Here is a 22,528-nt window from a genome sequence, read left to right on the forward strand (position 1 = left end):
TAAAATAGAGAAAGTTTATTGTGTTTGTAAGAAGAAAGGAAGGTAATTTGAGACAGAGTGCTGACAAGTTCAAATAAGAAAATATTAGAGGTGACTATGTGAAAATTGTGACATCCAAAGATATTCATAAAGGAAGACAGGGAGAGAAATATGCTTTTGGGAATAGAAAATGAAGACAAAAGAGAAACTGTGGAACCTTGTCAAGACCTTTCTCCTCTTTTTCTTTTCCCATTTTATATTTATTATATGGCCATAGTACTGTTTAGAAGTTTCTCCACCAGAAAATAAGCAAATATCGTGAGACAGATTTATGTTCATTCTCTCATTGTGTTAACAGTATTCACTGAGAGAAGAATGTTACAGCCATAACTAAATTATTTATAGAAGATTATCTATAAAATGAAAGAACAGGGCTTCACAATGTGTCTGGGCTTGAAGCAGCAAAAGTCAAGTTTGCATGTCAATGAGAAAAAAACAGATGTAGTGTGAAGACTTCTGAACAGGGAGAAAAATACCTGTATTTACACGAGTCTCTTTATTTATGTCTGTCACACATACATATGAAGGGTTAAATTCATGCCAACCCGGTGAACTAATGTTCTAAATTAGTGTAGATTCAGCTTTAGGGTAGATTCAGCATTTTTTAAAGGTCATTTTAAAACCTTCAGTGAATAAATGTCAGTCCCTATAGGAGACAAAGTATGCAAGTTTAATGCTCACAATGATATTTGTATAAAATTTTATTAGTTATTGTGAATACCAGAAGTGTTTTGTAATGGAGACAGCAGATTATGCACAAGTTAATCATAAAGATTTTTCCTGCTTGGCTTTTTGTTTTTAGTGCTCCCTGATTACTAGAATTTAAACCACTCTAATTTTCCCTTTTTCATTTTTATTTTATATTTTAAAAGTTTTAAATTTTTTACAAGGCTTATTAATGCAACTGTAAGTTAGATTTCCATAAGTAAAGTGAGCCAAGTAATCAAAATCTGTAATTTCTGAATTTTTTATATACTAAAATTATTTCTTAGTTTAAAAGCAGGTGTATTCATTGACATCATCATAGCTGTTTGGTTTTTTTTTTGAGATTGTAGTATGACAGCACTTTCACATGTTATTACAAGAGACCTGATATGAATAATATAAAAAAGCTGACATTCAATCAAAACGGGAGTACTGAAGCAGAAAATATGTTTATCTGTTATATCTGTTTTTTATAACAACTTTATAGATCTTACCTAAAAAAATGATAGCCCGGAGCCTTTTTACCTTGGTTCCAACCACTTGCTTTAGAATGTCTCTAAGACAGTCCGAATGTCCCTAATCTATTATTTTATACCCCACTTTTAGGAATTTCCTTTCTCCAGTCCAATGTGTAAAGTATAGGCACCTTATTTTCAACGTGTAATGTTGAAAGAGTATGCTGCTGCTTCCAGTTTAAGGTGACCAAGTGGATCGTTTACTTTCCTTACCTCACAAAATTGCACTGAAACTGCAGTGACTAAATATAAAAGGAGAGGCTTCAGGGGATTGAAGAGTGATAAATTTCTATATCAGAGATTATACTGCTAGATAATCTGTTCCTGTTGAGCCAGGAACAGATACTGGAAAAGCTGTAACAGGAGGATTCTGGAGTTGTTCTCACGTGAGCCCAGGAGAAACCTATACGCTTTCAGCATCACAGGTACAGAGTAGGATTGAATTGTATGGAAATATTTAAAGTAATTCATTAGAGGATTGTTCTGCTGGCCTGGACCCATCCCACCACTGCCACCAATATGTACAGCAACTGGTATAGTAGCAGCACAAGGAAAACTAGACAGCTGATCCCATAAGAGAAATGAGGGTTCCTAGTGCAGGTGGCTTACATAAAAGAAAGCTTCCTTGTTGTGGTTTTTGGAGAAGCTTCTAGCTATATGCTGGATCCTGATGTGAAGACTTCCAGTGTGCTACCCTCCCACATAAAGAACCTGAGGCAAGACCTTCCATTTAGGGGAGAGAAATGTTGGAAAAATAAATGTATGCAATAGCAGAAGAAAGCCAAGCCAGATACCTGTATTAACTAACCAGGTCTTTCCCTCATATGTTTAAACTGATCATGATGGCTGGTCATGCATTTTAATCAGACCCACAGTACAAACCAGAGCTGATAATTTGAATAATTGATCTCAGCACTAAAATAGTCATACTTGGAATAGAAGAGAAGCTTAAAAATGTCTAAGAAGTGTCTTCTGTGATTAAAATTATTAAAATTATTGTATAAATTAAGTGCAGAATGCACTAAAATAAAATTTAATTGAGAACAAGGGTGTTCTTGAGAATTTTAAAGAATATTAAAATACTGAGCAAGTATAAGAAGATAATTAGAAGAACTTGTCCCAAATTTACATCAAAAACAGAAATAGAAAATGATATGTAAAAGAAAATGAAAGAGACAGTGCAGGAAGTTCCACATTCATTAACAAGAATTCACATAAAAATAATTTCAGTAATTAGAAGAGAAAATCATCAAATATATAATATTTAAAAACATTTCCCCTAACTGAAGAATGCCAATAAATGCTTGCTCTGGCAACCATTCCATTTGAGACCAGAAAGACAGAAGGTAAGAGTAAAAAGAGGGACATTGAAAAGTACAGTACAGGGGATGCGAGGGTAATTCAGTGGTAGAATTCTCGCCTGCCAGGTGGGAGACCTGGGTTGAATTCCCAGCCCATGCACTTCCCAAACAAACAAAGAAACCAGCAAAAACAACCAATCAAACAAAAAATACAACCAATGGTGCTGCAATAACGGGATACTCACATGGAAAAAGAATGAAATGTGACCCTGCCATACAGCATACAAAAAAAAAGTTTAGTACAATTAAAGGAAATATTTTTAAAATAGTGAAGGTTTGTTGTGGGTAGTTTATGTTGGAGTAGGGAGGCAGATGAATAGTATGAAGAAATAATAATAGAATATCCGATGAGTTTGAATATATTGAGAAGAGATTTGCTAGCTATTAAAGTGCTTGTGAATAAATTAGTATCGGATGCATAGAAATCTACACCTATGGGGAAAAAAGCCAGTGGTACAAGCTCTATTAATTTAGTGAACTTTGTGAATAATATGTGTATAGTAGTAATGTAAACTCTGAATATTTTTTGAGGGAAAAAGGACCTATTTTTGGACAGAGAAAAAGTATGGAAAATAATAGAAACTGCTCAAAACTGAGAAATTAATTAATAGCTGTATATTATTCACAAATATAAAGGAACTAGCTAAAAGAATTTCAGATTATCAGAGTTAACTATTTTGATGTTGTTATAAAGAAAATACTGGCAACACAAAATTTTGGCATGGACAGGCTCCAAGAATTAAACCCGGGTCTATGGCATGGCAGGCGAGAATTCTGCCACTGAGCCACCATTGCACCACCTGCAACACACTTTTTAATAGCAATTTCATGTATTAGAGTGCAGTGGGAAAATTGCGTATCAGTTAAGACCCAGGAACAATCTGGCTTAAGTAATTTGAAAATTCAGTGATTCCCTAAACTGAAAAGTCCAGGCATAGGACTCTGAAAGCAACTTGATTGAGAGTCTTAAATAGATGCCAATAGGCTTAAATTACTTTCTTTATCAGTTCTATTCTTTTCTCCTTGTTTTCATTCGCAAGCTTCGCATGGTGATGGAGATATAACCATTCTTTCAAGGAACTTCCATACAAGTCAGTGGAATTACTTTGAAACAATTTGGATCACATCTCCATCCTTAAACCAGTCATTATAACAAAGCGTTTCTTCTTCTAACCCTACAAGTTCCCAAATTTCTGGATCCTTTTTCCTTTCACTCCTTACAAACTGGATAATTCTTTTCGGAGCTTGTATCTTTCTTATCATTCTTTTGTCAAATGCAGCTAACAGCTGGAATATGCTTATAACAACTGTTTTCCAATCTCTTCCACTCAAGCTACAATTTTGTTGTATATATATTATCTGCATTCTGAGTTATTGAAAGAACAACCAACCCCACCCCTACTTTCCACCAAATCTCAGTAGCTTCACACATACAAAAAGTTTATTTCTCATTTGTCCGTTCTGGGTCAGCAAAGGGGCTCTGCTCATCTGAGGCCCTTAGGGGTACAAGTTGAAGGAGCAGTTGAACTACCATTTTAATGTTGGCAGGCATTGTGCAGAGGGAATAGAAACTATGGCAGATCTGTCATCAGCAGTTAAATGCTCTAACTCCATTTGACATGTATCTAAAAGTATTCATTTGTGCTCCCCACCCCCTCACACCCACCAACCACAAGGAAGCCAGATAGTACAGCTCCACCATGTACCTAGAAGCTGGGAGAACAGGAACTATTTAACTAACAGCATTAGTGATTCTCACTGTGTCCCACTAATATCATGAAGTTAATTGATTGCTAAAATTCTCTGAAATAGAGCTAGCTGTCTTCTGTGCATTTTGCCAGAATTTATGACCATTAAAAGAAGAGCCATTTTCTGGTATCATGGCTCATCAGAAATGTCCATATTTATTTCCCATGCACCATACATATTTATGCTTAGTTTGGTCCACAACTGCAGAGTCTAAGTATAATATCTGGGTTTTCAATTAAAAAAAGATAATACAAGGAATTATGAGCTACATTTTGAGAGTTAAAGCACAAAACTTCCCTTAAGATGTTATCATGAATCTGATAACAATTTCTGTTTAGGTCTCTTTGTCTGCTGTGGAGCCTATGTGCTCACCAAAGGATCCCTGGCTGCTTCCCGAACCTTGTACACCCAGCTGTTGAATAATGTGCTGCACCTCCCACTGCAGTTTTTTGAAACCAATCCCATAGGCCAAATTATCAACCGGTTCACCAAAGTAAGTAAAAACATACCTTATAAATAGCATACCTAAGAATGATGATACATGTTTAGAACTTTATAATGCCTTAGACATCTTATTAAAAATGTTTTCCTAAAAAAATGGGATGGTATTTAGTATAGATTTCATTGTTAAATTATTTTCTAATTCTTGGGACATTTATAACTGTTGTGTAATAGAGTCACATCTTACAATTATAATCAAAATAACCCTTGAAAATTGCTTAAAGAGTCCATAAAATACATGTGCTTTTGGTTTGTACAATTCCAATTCTTACACATATTGAGTTAAAGAATCAGTGGTTTAGGTGAGGAAAAGGAAGAAAATGAAAGTCTATGTGGAGATATCTGGACTCTGAAATCTTTTTGCCTTTAAGAAAATCATCAAATTGTTTATGGTGTTTGGGGATAGGTGGAAATTTCCATAGTATCTCTGCTTACCTATAGGATTTTACCTGTTTTTATTTAATATTAAGCATTTATAATTGCTTTCTCTGTTGTTTCTTGCCACTAATCATTTACAGTTGCATTGTCCAATAGGAATATGCAAGGCACATATGTAATTTAAAAATTTTCTACTAGCCACAATAAAAAAGTAAAAAGAAACACTTGAACTTAATTATAATATATTTAATCTAATACCTTTTATCTAAAACATTTTCATTTCAAACTATTCTAAATAAAAAATATTGAAATATTTTATATTCTTTTTTTCATACAGAGTGTTTGAAATCTGGTTTGTATTTATATTTATATCACATCTCAATTTGCAGTAGCCCATTTATAGTGCTAATAGCTACGTTTTGCTAGTGGTTCCTGAATTAGTACAGGTATATAACTGTAAAATATATCAATATGTTTATGCATGTATGCAAAAATTCATTTGTGTGTTTGTGTATATGTATGTGCATGCAAAGTGATAAGAATCCCTGAAAATATAAATGAAAGTATCTGACATAATAATTGATGGATTATTAACCTTCCTTAATTATACCAATATGCACGCTGTTCTTTAAGAATTTAGAGAAGAGCTTGGTCACTGGCATTCTCTGTCTCCCTAGTGGCCATCTCCTATTATGGTCCTATTGAATAGCTATCATTTTTGTATTAAGTAAAGTTTCAATTATTGGATCTTGAGCAGGTGAGAGTGTGGGGTGGTAGCTTCTAATGACAGGAAGTTGCTTATGAATGTGATGTTCTTTCACTATTTCGAGGTAACCATGGAAATCCCAAAGCAAAACTAAGAATCAATAAAATCCCATCTCTAATTTATATTTTAGTTTTGTCCTGAACTAAGTAGTTCTATCCTTTCAAGGTTCATATGTCTTTCTACGCCCTGGAATCTCATATGTTATACCTTGTACCACCAACATAGATTTGATTTTGTTATTTACAACAAGGTGTGAATTAAGGCATGGTTTTTCCAATGTCCTTCTCTCCTTCCCATTGTCCACTTCCATCTTTCAGTTTCTAATACTGTAAATGAAGCTTATTCTGCTTTTCTGCCACTTCTGATATGGGTAGGATCCAGCTACCCAAGAAGGACATTGGACATGTTTCCAGTGGATAACCATGCTAGCGGAGTGTTTTATAATTTACGAGAAGTGAATAGTCATAGCTCAGTGCCCCTAAAAACTCAAGTGCTGGCTTTGCATTATAGAGATATTTTCAGTGGGATTTGACTTTAGTTTCATAATTTAAGTATCCTGCAGTTGTCACTGTGTAATACAATTGCTTGACCATAGGCATCTTCTTTCTATAATGCCCTTTTAATTGGTACAGTTGGCCATAGAACAAATGTATATGGTGAAGGGTTGACTGGGCAAAAAACATATAATTAAACTTATTTAATCATCAGATTGTTGTATCTGGGTAAACCTTTGTTTTTCCCACTGAATTGTGTATTTTCCTTCCCCTATTATAAACAATGAAGAATGAAAAATGAAATGACCCGTATCACATTTTTCAGGACATGTTTATAATTGATCTTCGTTTCCATTACTACTTACGGACCTGGGTGAACTGTACACTGGATGTTATTGGGACAGTTTTGGTCATTGTGGGAGCTTTGCCTCTCTTCATTCTGGGAGTGATTCCCTTGGTTTTCCTCTATTTTATTATACAAGTAAGTACATGGGTTTTTATCTGTATTAATAACTTTCAAGTCCACAGTCAACTATAGTTTCAGACCTACTTAAACCTCCTGTTAGTCCAGATCCTCTAAGAGGCAGACTTTAAGAAGGGATTAGATGTGCTAGAAATGTATTGCTGGAAATGCCTGTGAAGGATAAATGTGAGAGAGCAGGAGAAGGTGGGGAAAGCCTGAGATAGCAATACAGGTCTGACCTCTGTTAAGAAAGGAGAGGTAGGAAGGAAGATTGAGTAGGAAGGCTCCTGTTCAGCCAAATAAATGGGGAATTGTCAATCAAAGCCCCCCAGTAGAGGTTTCCATGGGTCCCTGAAATGGGCTTGCCTTAGCATCCTGTGCCACACTCAGTCATTGGCTGGGAACAACCTTCAAGAAAAGTGGCCTCCATGCTAATACAAGACAGTGATAGATCCAGAGGAGCAAAAGCTGTGACTGGCAGTCATTTATGTGTCCTGCAATGGGAAAACTGGATTGTATATTTTTATGGGCACCCCATCTCCTACATATTGTTTACATTTCAAAAGAAAATTAATTTTCCTGCGTTTCCGAGAGAAACAAATACTGCTTTTTTTTTTGGCCTTTTAATTATCCCAGATACAGCAAATTGTTGATGGAAGAACTAGAAATGCCTTTCATGTTACTTAGGTAATATCTTTACATTCCAATTAAGATTGATCAGCCACTTTGTACTCCAAAATTGTGTCACTGTGAGGCTTCAGTGTAAAACAAAATTTTTAATATGTCGTGAATACCAAAGTCTACTGAGGCTTTTATCACAAATGCTTGCAGTTCTTTTTTTTTTTTTTTTGCCGAGACCGGCACTGGGAAACAAATCCAGGTCTCTGGCATGGCAAGCAAGAACTCTGCTTGCTGAGCCACCATGGCCTGCCCATGTCTGCAGTTTTTGTAGTTTAATGCTTTCTAAAAACCTAAGTTTTAAAATTCATATTGTAATTGAATCTGCTCAAGTTGTAATCATTTGCTCATTTCTGTCTCTTTACCAGCATGACTATGTCTCCTATTTCATATGTTTTCTGTTATTTCTACCTGCTTGGATGTTATTCACTCTTCCTGGCCTGGCTCAGTTTCCATTCTCTATGTGAGGAATTCTCTATCAGACTATTACACAGAGATCTGACTCACCCATGTATTTTAGACTTATTATTCTGCTAGCATTTTAGCTATTTTTTTGCCAGAGGCCACTAAGTGTCTTCTTAATGAGATTATAAATTATCTGGAGGCAGAGACTATGCCTTGTGTTTAAAAGGTCTAGAGATTGAGGAATGCTATTAAAGATCAATTGTATCTGCTTTAAAAAAAACACAAAAAGATCCCTCATATCATAAAGGAAATAATATAATTATATGTGATAGAATGGTAGTTGATAAACTGTAATAATGTGACCAGGACTGGAAAAGTATTTAAAAACTATGTCTTAATATGGGGAGCTGAATGGTATGAGTCCTGAATTTGGATTAAGGAGCCTCAGGTTCTAGCCACCTTGCTTAGCATAGCACTTTCCTTTTTGAGGCTTCATTTTCTTCCCCTTTAAAATAAGAGTTTTTATTTTGATCCCTGCTACTCAGTGTGTGCTCCATGGACCTATGGACCATAGCCCAGATCTACTGAATCAGAACCTCTTGGGGTAGGACTCAGAAATCTGTGGGTATGAGAAGCACTGATCTAGATCAGAGGTTCTTCAACGAGATTGTCTGGACAGATCCATGGATGGACTCCGGGGGTTCTAAAATTCACTGAAATTTTTTGAAAAGTTCCAAGTGCATATGCATATGTACATTTGTTTAAAAAAAAAGTGTCTTAGCATTAGTAACTCAAAAGGATCTGCATCTCCCCAAACATAATTTCTGAACTAGACAATCTCCAAGCCCCCTTACATCCCTAATATGTCAAGATTCTTTGCATTGTCTAGAGCACTTAGCATGGAGCAGAGCTTATAAACTACAGACTAATGGATCCTACATAACCTGGGATATATTTCTGTTTTTTTACAAAAATAAAGTTATTTTAAAGTAAGAGATTTTAAATAAAATTCCTGATTTTATGATTGTCCTGAAAAATATTAAAAAATCTGGCAGTTTTTTGCCAGATTTTCATTTCCAATTTGTAGAAATTATATAACTGATTAGTTAATTCAAGGCATGTTCCAATAACTAGGCACAGTCCCCAGCACTCCCGACTGTCCTCAACCTGAGGTATTTTTCTGAGATAAATATTTTTACTGTAATTATATTTAGGTGTGAAAATTTGTTTATTGGCCTATTTCCATCATTTAAGTCAATGGGCAGGTCACAGTCTTAGCATACTGCATAGTTTTGGAATTCAAAAGTCCAAGATCTAGGTGCCAGTAGAATTGGTTCCTTCTAGAGGCTCTAAAGGTAAATCCATTCCATGCCTTTATCCTAATTTCTGGTGGCTGTGGTCAATCATTGGTGTTCCTTGGTTTGTAGAGGCATCCCTCCAGTCTCTACCTTTGCATATTCTTTCCTTCTGTTTCTGTGTCTTTTCTGTCTCTTATAAGGACATTTGTCATTGAATTCAGGTTCACCCTAATCCAGGATGATCTCATCCAAAGGTTCTTAGTTACAAAGATCCTATTTCCAAATAAGACCAAATTCCCAGGTACTGGGGGTTAGGACATGGACATATCCTTTGGGACAACTGTTCAACCTGCTACACAGAGTCTTGCAGTTTTTAAGTAATTGCATTGTTGTCTCTTACTGTCTTCTGATTAGAGATACTATGTGGCAAGCTCCCGGCAGATTCGGCGCTTAGCAGGAGCATCCCGCTCTCCTGTCATTTCCCACTTTGGTGAGACTTTATCAGGGGTGTCCACTATCAGAGCATTTGGACATGAACAGAGGTTCATCCAGCAAAACAAAGAGGTGGTGAATGAAAACTTGGTCTGTTTCTACAATAATGTAATTGCAAACAGGTAAGGCAGATAGTCATGTCAACTCGGCTCAGGACAAGTCTATTGAATATCTTTGGTCACTGATTTCTAAACAGCAAGTGTGTTTTGAAATGACATTTCTTCAAAGAATAAAAAATCTTAAAGCCATAATTATCTTCTAATACTTAACATATGCAAGCTAAATTTTTCTATTTATATTCATATGAAAAAAAATTCCCAAGTTTGTTGGCGATTATATGTAGGATGCTATTAGAAATACTAATATTACTTTAATTGAAATTACTTTCTATATTGTATTTTTATATTTGTAAAATATATTTTATTTGCCCACAATATTTTTTAACATTTTATTGTAAAATATAATATATATATACAAAAAGCAATAAATTTTAAAGTACATTTTAACAAGTAGTTATAAAACAGATTTCAAAATTTGGTATAGGTTCACAATTTCAGGTTTTTCGCTTTAGCTGCTCCAAGACACTGGTGACTAAAAAGAAATATATCAATATAATGATTCAGTAGTCATATTCATTTGTTAAATCCTATCTTCTCTGTTATATCTCCTCCTTCTCCTTTGATCCTTCTCCCAATCTTTAGGGATATGCACATTCTAACTTTTTCATGTTGAAAAGGTATCAGTAATATGGGATCGAAGGATAGAGTGATTTGATATTCTTTGGAGAGGCTGGTCCCTCTAGGTTTCAGGAATTATCTGTCCTAGGAACCATCTGGAGGTTATGGGTTTCAGGAAAGTAAACTTAATGCATGAAACTTTAATAGAATCTCAGATAGAGCCCTAGATGTTCTTTAGGGTTAACAGGAATGATGTTGGTTGGGGGTTGGCAAACCATGGCAATTAACAATAACTATCTGTCTGAAGCTTGCATGGAGTAGCCTTCAGAACAACTTTTGACTCTATTTGAACATTCTTAGCCACTGATACTTAATTTTGTTGCATTTCTTTTCCCCCTTTTTGTCAGGAAAGGCACATCCCTACTACACTCTCCCACCTTGGAAATCCCCGATATGCTCTCAAACATTAGGGACTCCCAAGATAATAGGCCAAACCCTTGATCTTGAGTCTTGCTCTTATGAAACTTATTTCTGTAGCAGAAAAGCTAAGCCTAACTATAATTATGCCTAAGTGTTATTTCCAGAAAACCTCTTTTGTTGCTCAGATGTGGCCTCTCTCTTGTAGTTTCCTCTTTGTTTAATAGCAGCCAGTTTTATAGCTATGACGTATCTCATTGTAGTCTTGATTTGCATTTTCCTTATAGCTAATGAAGATGAGCATCTCTTCATGTGTTTTTTAGCCATTTGTACTTGCTCTTTGGAATAAATGTCTATTCATATCTTTTGTTCATTCTTTAATTGTGTTGTTTGTTCTTTTGTTGTTGAGTTGTATGATTTCTTTATGTATACAGGATATCAAACCTTTACCCAATATGTGGTTTCCAAATATATTCTCCCATTGACTTGACTGCCTCATCACCTTTTTGATAAAGTCCTTTGAGGTGCAGAAGCCTCCTCAAACTCTTGAGGAGTTCCCATTTATCTATTTTTTCTTTAGCTTCTTGTGCTTTGGGTGTAAAGTATAAGAAGCTATCTCCTATTACTATGTCTTGAGTATGTTTCCCTATGTTTTCTTCTAGGGTTTTTATGGTAGTGGCTTTTATATTTAGGTCTTTGATCCACTTTGAGTTAGTTTTTGTATAGGGTGTAAGGTAGGGGTCCTCTTTCATTCTTTTGGCTATTGATACCCAGTTTTCACATGCCCATTTATTGAAAAGACTGTTTTGTCCAAGTTCAGTGGATTTGGGGACCTTGTCAGATCAATTAACCATAAATTTGATGATCTATCTCTGTACTCTTGATTTGATTACATTGGTCAATATTTCTATCTTTGTGCAAATACCATCCTGTTTTGACCACTGTATCTTTATAGTAAGCTTTAGAGTCAGGATGTATTAGTCCTCCCACTTCACTCTTCTTTTTTAGGTTATCTTTAGCTTTTTGAGTTCTCTTTCCCTTCCAAGTAAATTTGATTACAAACTTTTCAAGTCTTCAAAGTAGGCTGTTGGAATTTTTATTGGTATTGTATTGAATCTGTAGATTAATTTGGGTAGAATTGACATCTTGTTTACATTTAACCTCCGTATCCATGAGTACAAAATATCTTTCCATCTATGTAGATCTTTGATTTCTTTTAGCAGTGTTTTTTGTTCTCTGTCTACAGGTCTTTTACATCCCTGATTAGGTTTATTTCTGCATGCTTGATTCTTAGTTACTATTTCTAATGAAATTTTTTCCTTAATTGTCTCCTTAGTTAGTTATTACTTGTGTATCGAAACATTATGGATCTTTGCACATTAATCTTGTATCCTGCCACTGTGCTAAATTTTCTTAATAGCAAGAAAATAAGTATTGTGAGACAGATTTGTGTGCATTTTCTCATTCTGTTAATATTCACTGAGAGAAGAATGTTATAGGCATAACTAAATTAGCTTATTAAGATTATAGAATGAAAGAACGGCGCTTCACAATGTGACTGGGCTTGAAGCAGCAAAAATTAAGTTTGCAAGTCAATGAGAAAAAAATAGATGTAGAGAGTAGGCTTCTGAGCAGGGAGAAAAATATCCATATTTACACAAGTCTCTATATCTGTGTCTATCACACATACATATGAAGGGTTAAAATTCAGATATTTACCAATTTCTCTAGCAATTTCTTCTTTGACCCACTGATTATTTAAGAGGGTGTTAATGCCCATATATTTTTGAAAGTTCTGGTTCTTTGTGGTTATTGATTTCCAGCTTCATTCTATTGTGGTCAGAGAAAGGGCTTTGAATAATTTCAGTCTTTTTAAATTTATAGAGACTTGTTCTGTGCCACAGCCTATGCTCTATCCTGGAGAACATTCATAAGCACTAGAAAAAATGTGTATCCTGATGTTTGGGGTGTAGTAATATATATGTCTGTTAAATCTAATTCATTTATCAAATTGTTTGAGTTCTCTATTTCCTTCTTGATCCTCTGTCTGGTTATTCTGTCTATAGAAGAGAGTGGTGTATTGAAGTGTCCTGCTGTTATTGTTGAAACTTCTATTGCTTCCTTCAGTTTTGCCAGTCTTTGCCTCATGTACTTTGGAGCTCCTTGATTAGGAGCATAAACATTTATGATTGTTATTTCTTCTTGATGAATAGTCTTTTTTATTAATATATAGTGTCCTTCCTTGTCAGTTATGGCATCTTTACATTTAATGTCTATTTTGTTTGATATAAGTATAGCTACTCCTGCTTTCTTTTGGTTACAGCTTGCATGGAACCATCTTTTTCTAGCCCTTCACTTTCAATCTATTTGTATCTTTGGGTCTAAGATGAGTCTCTTGTAAGCAGCATACAGATAGATCATATTTTTTAGTCCATTCAGATAATCTGTATCTTTTAATGGGTTTAATACATTAACTTTCAAACTTATTACTATAAAGTTAGTTCTTGAATACATCATATTTTCTTTTGGTTTTTATTTGTCAGGTATATTTATTCTTTTCTCCTCTCTCCATTTTTATCCTTTAAGTTACTTGTCAATTCTTTGCCATCCCCCAGACCTCCCCCTTTCAGCCAACAGAACTGCCTTTAGAATTTCTTATAAGGCAGGTCTCTTGTTGACAGATTCTCTCAGCCTTTGTTTTTCTGTGAAAATTTTAATCTCTCTCTCACTTTTGAAGGACAGCTTAGCTGGATAATAATTCTTGACTAGAAGTCTTTCTCTATAAGGATCTTAAATATATCATACCACTGCCTTCTCACCTCCATGGTACCTGTTGAGTACTCCAAACTTAGTCTTATGTAATTTCCCTTGTGTGTGGTGAATTGCTTTTCTCTTGCTGCTTTCAGGACTTTCTGCTTCTCTTTAACATTTAAGTCTGATTAGTATATGTCTTGAAGTGGCCCTATTTGGATTTATTCTATGTGGGGTCTGTTGAGCTTCTTTGGTTTGCAAATGCATGTCTTTTATAAGAATTGAAAATAAATAAAATGTATGTCTTTTATAAGAATTGAGAAAAAGTTTTTCCCCATTATCTCTTCAACTGCTCTTACTAGTCCTTTACTCTTCTCCTTCTCTGGAGCAGAATGATTGTTACATTTGTGTGCTTCATGTTGTCCATTATTTCCCTAAGATCCAATTCCGATTTTTCCATCTTTCTTGCCATTCATTCTTTTGTGCATTCAGATCCAATTGTCCTGTCTTCTAGTTTGCTTATTCTTTCTTCTGCCTCTTCAAATCTGCTGTTGTCTCTAGTATATTTTTAATTTGTTCTATAGTATCTCTCATTTATGTGAGATCTGCTATTTTTCTATTTATTCCTTCAAATTCTTCTTTATGCTCTTCTGGTGTCTTCTTGATATCCTTTATGTCATTAGCCAACCTAATGAATTTATTTAGGAGACTTGTATAAACATCTTTGATTAGTTCCAGATTCTGTGTCTTCTCTGGTGTTTTAGTTTGGTCATTTGACTGGGCCATATCTGCTTTCCTTTTCATGTCATTTATGATTTTCTGTTGCCTTTGAGACATTTGATTATCTTGATAAGTTTATTTTGAAAGTTTATTTTCCATCAGCTGTCTAAGGTTTTGTGTCTGCTTGGGTTTGCATTGAAGGTCTCTTTTTGCACTTGGGTTGTCAGTAATTCCCTGACAAACCAAGGCCCAAGCTCATTCAGAGAGTGTGATTGTACTTGAGAATATGCTAAAAGCTAGGCCGAAAACTTCAACTTCTGTGTGAGACTAAAGTGAGAAATGTTTATTTGGTACAAAATTTCTATTTTGACTAGTGCATTTCCTAATTTAACTTATATGGACTGTTTAATTGAACACCATAAATAAAGGAACCTTGAATAGGGCATGAGATCGTATAGGTTTGTCCAGGTTAGTGTGATGCCCCGATGAATCCCAGAGTGATTTGAACAGTGAATAAAGAAGTGTTTTCCGGGTCCCCTTGGGGGTCTGGGGAGAAAGGGGGAAAATTCAGCTTCCCCATTTGGAGAATTCCTGATATTCTCACAGGCAGTGGGGGTGATGAGGTCAATGGGCCACGCCCTTGATTTTGAGGTTTGCTCCTATAAAACTTATCCCCACAAAGAATAGGCTAAGCCTACTTGAAATTAGGCCTAGGAGTCACCCCCAGAAGAACTTCTTTTGTTGCTCGGATGTAGCCTCTCTTACTCTCAGCCAAAATGGCAAGTGAACTCACTACCATCTCACAATGGGTCTGATGGCCCCCAAGCTCCCACTGGGAATGACCTTGGCCTATGTGACTGGGTATTTCAGCTGCTGCTGGCCACAGCCAACCCATAAATGCCTGGTGGCTAGTCACAGGGCACACAACTAACTGGTTGTGGTATGGGCAGCTGGCCACACTTCCTCATCCCTACTTCTCTGTCCATGCACGCCTGAGGACCCCAGACCTCTGTGTCCACTATATTTTATATTTTGAATTGGTAGTACTGATTCCACAGAGAGGAGAAAAATGAACTATTAAATATAGAGTAGTTGAGCACATTTTAATTTTTAGAGGGACCAATTTCATTATTTTTGAAAGTATATGTAATTGAAAAGAGAATTGATTTTCCAATAGGATTTTTTTTAACTACAGTGCATTATTTAAGCTGATGCTCTTTTTTTTTTTTTTTTTTGCTTTTTAATTATGATTAAGTTTTAAGGCTAAGTTCTCGCAGAATTAAAATGTGATTTTATGCAGAGAAATTCTTTAAACCAGCCTCATTAGATGATCCTGTTTGGTTGAACTTCAAGTAAGGGAGAGAAAAAGAAAACAGCTGATGATGTTTACTTTGCATTTCCCCAGAGAAAAGTTTACTAAAACTTTTGCATCTCAGTTACTTAGGAATATATTCCATTTATTACAGGTGGCTATCTGTTAGACTTGAATTTCTTGGCAACTTAATGGTATTCTTTGCTGCAGTGCTTGCTGTACTGGCTGGCAATTCCATAGATTCGGCAGTAGTTGGCTTGTGCATATCCTATTCCCTAAATGTAAGTAATAATGATTTTGTGGTATATGCTTGTTTAAAATCCAATTAAGTAAACTCTTCTCTCCTTTGCCTGTCTGAGTTATAGATTGTATTAACTAAGCAAGGAGAGACAAATCTGGAGATTTGCTTCTTCCTTTCTGGTAGAGGTAGGAAGCTGGCTCAGCATTTCACAGTTACAGCATAGGAATAATAGCCTAATAATATCCAAGTCTGAGTTCTGGACCACTAGGAAATTCCTGCAATTACATAGTTACCCAGAAGTTTCCTACTCTCCTATCCTTATAGATATATAGAGCGTTACAGGGCCAGAGTCCCTGTGTACCTTGTCACGTCCATTCAACTTTGCCCAGACTAAGCACAGAGATAATGGGAGCTCTGGAGAGAGAATATGCTCTCCTCCTTCTGTGTAAGTTTTTCCTCAGTAAGCCCAATTGTATATTTATCATGCAAAGTGTAAGTCTATGCCTTCACTGTACAATAGCAAGTTCTTTGAACTGCTTGATACAATTCTGCATGACCTAACAATTGTTTCACAAGATATGTCAAGGCGAATTGGACACATGCTCTTGGTTCTTTATCCAAAACCTTGGAGGCTAGTTGCATTTCTTACTTCTGAATATGGGCTTCTAGAAAGAAAATATTGTTACCTATTCATGTATAACACCCCCAGCAGGGCTTGTGGAAGCATACCATAATCAAACATGAGTATATTTGTAGTGAAAAGTGAATATGCACTTAAGTTGATTAAATAAACACTTTAAAGAGCCCCATGTCAGTTTAATTCAAGTTGGTCACCTAGCAGGTTGGCACTAACCTTACAAAAAATTCTTTGAATTATCATGCTTTTGCTTTTGCTTTCAGACTCAGGTTTGAAGTTACAACGTCTGAGTACCTTTATATAGAGGCAGGGAAAGAAGAAAGTAGAGTTGAAAATTTTAAAAAGGAGGCAGGAGTATCAGATTAGGAGAATTTTCCTTCTGCTATGAGGTAATGGAGAATGCCAAAGACAACATTGTGTACCATTTTTTCTCACTTAGGATGTACATTTCTTGAGGCATATCTCACCAGTTTTAGTATGCAGCATTCCTTACACTAAGTATGGACTTTCTAAATATATGTTTGAACTTGTTCATTCTATATTTTGCCAATAATTCCATTATTTATTATATTAATGAGTTTAATAAATATAAAGAAATACATGTGGGATGTATATGTAAAAATATGCTTATTTCTAAGGTTGTCAAATCGAAAGAGAAAAAGTATATTTACAAAACTCTGAAAAAAAAGAACCATATCAAAATAAAGTTTTATTCACATTATATAAGAAACTGAAGCATATGCATTTTTTTTTCCTCTAGATTACTCAGTCTCTGAATTTTTGGGTAAGGAAAGCATGTGAAATTGAAACCAATGCAGTTTCCATTGAAAGAGTTTGTGAATATGAAAATATGGATAAAGAGGTATGCATTGCTAAGTAACTAATAAGTGGAAGCAACATTAAAGTATTTTAATGCACCTTGAATTGGCATTTATAAAGTGATTTTCAAACAAAATCTGCATTTCCAAATTCATGTTGCAATCTTCAGCATTCCAACAAAATTAAAACCCAGCTTATTATAAAATACAATGTAATTTTATATATCACTAACTTAGAATAAAAACTGGCAATTAAATTAGAAAAATCCATAAGTTGTAAAACACATTCTTATTTCAGTGATGTTATAAAAAGAAATACAGTAACCTGTTTTTAATTTTAAAAACACTGTGATTTGCCTTCTACCAATATAGGGTAAAAATATGCAACCTTTGGTTTTAACTTCATGGAGATTTTTACCTCGAGGAAAGTGTCTCATTATAGTTGTGTCATAATTATTTAAAGTCTAATTGTGCAATTTTTAAATTAACTGCACCCTCATTGCTTATACCTTCTGGTTAATTTATTTATCATTAGCATCTTTATGGATGGGAAGGGGGAGGAGAATAAATCAGTCTGTTTTGTTCCCTTTCATTATCTATAATTTAGGAGGGAGAAGAATTAGGCTAATGACAGAGTATAATATTTGAGTTATCTGTAAATTTTATGCATCTGCTTATGAATTAACAGAACAGATGATAAATGTGCTTGACCTTCACTTTGTTTAGTTTCTTCATTATCTAGGAAGGTATCTAAATCTGCATGTAACTTAGCTCTTTTGCCCATATCTTTGAGGTATAGATGCCCTTCTTCTAAATAAAAAGCTAACATTTCCACTTGTATTATTGGTATCATCTCTTCATGTCTTCTATAAGGCTTTATTGCATTTATCACTTCATCTTACCTACATCATCGACACATACCCACATCTTGCCCTATAAATAATCAAAAATATGTCCTGTGTCCTCAGCATACTACCTGGACTTTAAATCCTTTCCCAGATTCAGTCCTAGTTCTTGCCTTCACTTTTCGTACGAATTTGATAAAAGATTAGTCTACCTTCACAATCTCCGGTTCCCAATATTCAGTTTGCTCAGCACAGTCTATTGTCATCTGATGGCAAAATTACCATTGTCTAAATTTATTTTTAATTAATGTATATTTGTTTCATATTGGAAAAAGACAATGTTCATATTATATATGTATATATTTTACATAATTAAAAAATGTTTTTAAGTTAAAAAAAAATATCTGTGTAACTTGATACAAGTTGTGTTTAAATACTATTCCAAAAACTTTTGATGTGAAACAGGTGAATTTGTCCAGATACCCCTATTCACTCTTCTACTACCCCATTTCTCTGCTCCCCTTTACATCAAAATTTCTTGGAAGGGTTTTCTTTACTTCTTGTCTCTAATTTCGTCTTATTCTTTTGTGGCCCCTCTGCAAACAGGTTTTCCATTCCGCCACTGCACTGATATGGCTCTTGTCAAGATTTCCAATGTTGTCCTCAGTCTTCACTTTATCTGACCTATCTTTTGTCACAGATGATCACTCTTTCTCCCATGAAAACATTTCCTTCCACTGCCCAAGCACCACAACTCTCCTGAGTTTTCTTCTACCGCCTATTGTTCCTTACATATGCCAGACAAGGCCTTGTTTCAGGTTTTTGGCACAGGTATTTAGTTCCCTTTGCCTAGAATGTTCTTTTTCCCTTTGCCTAGAATGTTCTTTCACCCATATCCATGTCACTTGCTTTCTCACCATCTCCTCTCAAGCCTTTCTTTTTTTTTCATGTTTAATGTTTTTATTGTGAAATATAACATATATATATATATATATATGAAAGGCAATAATTTTCAAAGTACATTTTAACAAATAGTTATAGAATTCAAAGTTTAGTATGAGTTACCATTCCACAATTTCAGGTTTTTCCTTTTAGCTGCTCCAAAACACTAGAGGCTGACAGAAATACCAACATAGTGATTCAGCAGTCATACTCATCAGTTAAATCCTTTCTCCTATGTTATAACTCCTCCTTCTCCCACTCTATAGGGATCTTTGCACTATGCCCATTCTAACTATTTCATGTTGGAAAGGGGTATTGACAACATAAGATAGGGGGATGTAAGTAGTTGACGTTCTTGGAGAGGCTGAAACCTTTGGGTTTCAGTAATTCTCTGGCCTAGGAAACATCTATTGGTTATAAGTTTCAGGAAAGTAAACTTAGTGCATGAAACTTTGGTAGTGTCACAGTTAGAGCCCTGGGTGTTGTTTAGGGATAACAGGAATGATGTTGGTTGAGGTTTGGCATACCATGGCAATTAGCAATATCTAGCTGAAGCTTGCATAAGAGTAGCTCCCAGAATAGCTTCTCAACTCTATTTAAACGTGCTTAGCCACTGACTACATTTCTTTTCCCCCTTTGGTCAGGAAGGAGTTGTTGATCCCATAGAGCGAGGGTCAGGCTCATCCCTGGGAGTCATGTCCCAAGTTGTCAGGGAGACTTTTACCCCTGAATGTCATCTCCATGTTATGGGGAATGGGTAGTGATTTTTCTTGCCGAGTTGGTCTTAGAGAGAGAGAAAGACAATATCTGAGCAACAGAAGAGGTTTTCTGGCAGCAACTCTTAGGCTTAATTATAGGTAGTGATAGCTTCTTGACTAAAAAATAAGTTTCTTCAGTGCAAGCCTAAAAATCAAGGGCTTGGCCTATTTTCTTGGGAGTATCTAATGTTTGAAAGAGTACCTGCATTTTCTCAGATTGGAAAGATTAATAATTCCGTATTTTTCACAGGTCCCTCAGGGTCTTTACCAATAGTTTGTAATTATCTGCCCAACATACCCAGGGATGTATCAGCATATTAAATTAGGCTACACAGATTTATAAGCCCTTGTTCCCATTCTGGGCTCTGTGTGTTTGGGTTGCTTAAATGTGCTATCCATTCAGGTTGATTTAGATTGTGTGTTACAGAGAATTTCAGTTTGGGGCAAAATAAAACCCTCTGCCTTTGGTCTTATAAGTAGATGAAGCTCTGTAATACAGACAGTATCATCCTCTGCCCTGTATAATTTACCTTTGTCCAAACCAGATCGGCTTCATTTTTATCTCTAATTGAAGCCTGATCTCCTTTTTGGTTTCTTTAGCAGTTGTTAAATGTAGCAGTGCTGACTTTCTGAGCACTTTCCTACCTTGAGTCTTATGTGTCACACAGGTACGAAAAATTATGGGAAAATACTAAGTTGTACACATATAGCACAGTATTTCAGAATCTAGAAATGCATTTGCATCTCTGGACTATATGTGACTGCTATAAGAGCTTACCATCTAGGCCCCAATTTTCTTATAAGTATGTTCTAAAAGAGACCATACATATTTTGTTTCTGGCTTATTTTGCACAGCATAATGTCCTCAAGGTTCATGCACTTTGTTACATGCCTCATGACTTCATTCCTTTCTGTAGCACACAATATTCCATTATATGTATATACCCCATTCACCTTTCTGCTCCTCTGTCAGTGTATCCTTCAGCCACCTCCACCTCCACCTCCATTGGGCATCATGAATAATATTCAAAATAAATAATCCATGTCTTACAGTATCTTCACTTAACTGTATAGTCATCAACACTCTCTATTTTAGACAATTTTCATTAGTCCAAACTGACCAATGAAAATTGTCTCTCTGAAATAACAAATCTAAACCTTCCCTTAACTCTTGTCCCTCCCCCTCCCCAGTTATTTACCTCTTGTATTGCTATGGTACTATTGCTGTCTTCCTGTTAACTATAGGTCATAGCATGCATTATTACTTTTCCCTCCATATACCTCTATTATTGACTCTTTGTACAAGCGTCAAGCCTTAAACAACCCAACAATCCTTCTTATTTCTTGTCCACCAAAGCTTTGTAATTGTCTAACATTCTACATATGCTATGTGTTTCTGTCTTTCCCCACTGACATGTATGCTTCACAGGGACAAGTATTTTCATCTGATTTGCTCAATGCTGAATCTCCAGCGACTAAAATAATGACAGACATAGTAAGCATCCAGCATTTGGGGAGTGATTGAATGAATGAATAAACTGTCCTCATCTCAGATAAAATTTCAGGTTATTTCAGTACCTTTATAGGGTTTTTAAAGGTTTTTCTTAATAACTGGATAGGAGATGGGCTACCTTGTTATTTCTAAAAAATATGTCTAAGATTTTCTTATAGCTAGATGAGAAGTTTTATGTTGGTAATGTTTAAAACTATTTCCAGAAAATCATAATATCTGCATAATGTCTCATCTATCATCATTTTTGTTTACTTTCATGAAGATTAATGTTTTGTGGGGAAAGATTTTTTTGCCAGTATAGACTAAAGAATATTTCTTTGCTCTAAGGCACCCTGGATACTGTCTAGAAGACCTCCATCACAATGGCCCAGTAAAGGGATAGTGGAATTTATTAATTATCAGGCTCGATACCGAGAGGGTCTTGGTTTAGCATTACAAGACATCACTTTCCAGACTGGTGAAGAAGAGAAGGTACCATATATTTTTTATATGTTTTTACCTTTACTTTAATCTAAGTACCTTCATTGTTAAGGCTAAAGGATTTAATATAAAGTAGTCTTTTGTGTCAAATTACATATAAAATGAATGTGGTTGGTGATGGAGGACAGATTTTTCCATCTATAAAGAAAAATATATTTTTTAAAATTGCTCATACACGATTGTGAAACATTTTAGTAGACTTTACATTTTACTAGCTCTATAAAATGAATTACAGCAGTAAGACAATGGTTATCCAAAATACCCCAAATGATTAAGATGGAATATTTGCATGGTCAATAACATCATGTTTTTCAAGGCTGCTTAATGAGATGAGGAAATGCTTGAAATGTAGTTTTAGTATTAAAAGCTGTATACAAAACTGTTGATAATATCAGTTTTGTGTTGTAAAAAAGCAAACAAATATACACATTAGCAAATTAATAGGGACATTATAAAACATAGTGATTCTTTACAGATGATGGGATTTCAGGCAATCTTTACTTTCTTTGTATTTTCCTACTTTTTCCACAATGTTTTATGAAATCATATTTCTCTAATCAGAAAATATTTTTT

The 22,528-nt window shown here is 35.2% G+C and overlaps 1 protein-coding gene across 2 annotated transcripts in view; it reads left to right on the top strand.

Moving 5' to 3' along the window:
- The window catches only part of LOC143648531 (multidrug resistance-associated protein 1-like), a 93,376-nt gene that overhangs the window by 65,528 nt on the left and 5,320 nt on the right, over nucleotides 1-22,528 (top strand). For both annotated transcript variants that reach the window (XM_077118720.1, XM_077118721.1), the window contains 6 exons: nucleotides 4,708-4,862; nucleotides 6,834-6,989; nucleotides 9,767-9,966; nucleotides 15,876-16,002; nucleotides 17,360-17,461; nucleotides 21,803-21,946. In XM_077118720.1, the coding sequence (XP_076974835.1) occupies nucleotides 4,708-4,862; nucleotides 6,834-6,989; nucleotides 9,767-9,966; nucleotides 15,876-16,002; nucleotides 17,360-17,461; nucleotides 21,803-21,946 (884 nt within the window). The remainder of the gene's footprint in view (nucleotides 1-4,707; nucleotides 4,863-6,833; nucleotides 6,990-9,766; nucleotides 9,967-15,875; nucleotides 16,003-17,359; nucleotides 17,462-21,802; nucleotides 21,947-22,528) is intronic.

The sequence above is a fragment of the Tamandua tetradactyla genome, chromosome 10 (genome assembly GCF_023851605.1).
Source record: "Tamandua tetradactyla isolate mTamTet1 chromosome 10, mTamTet1.pri, whole genome shotgun sequence".
Taxonomy (NCBI): domain Eukaryota; kingdom Metazoa; phylum Chordata; class Mammalia; order Pilosa; family Myrmecophagidae; genus Tamandua; species Tamandua tetradactyla.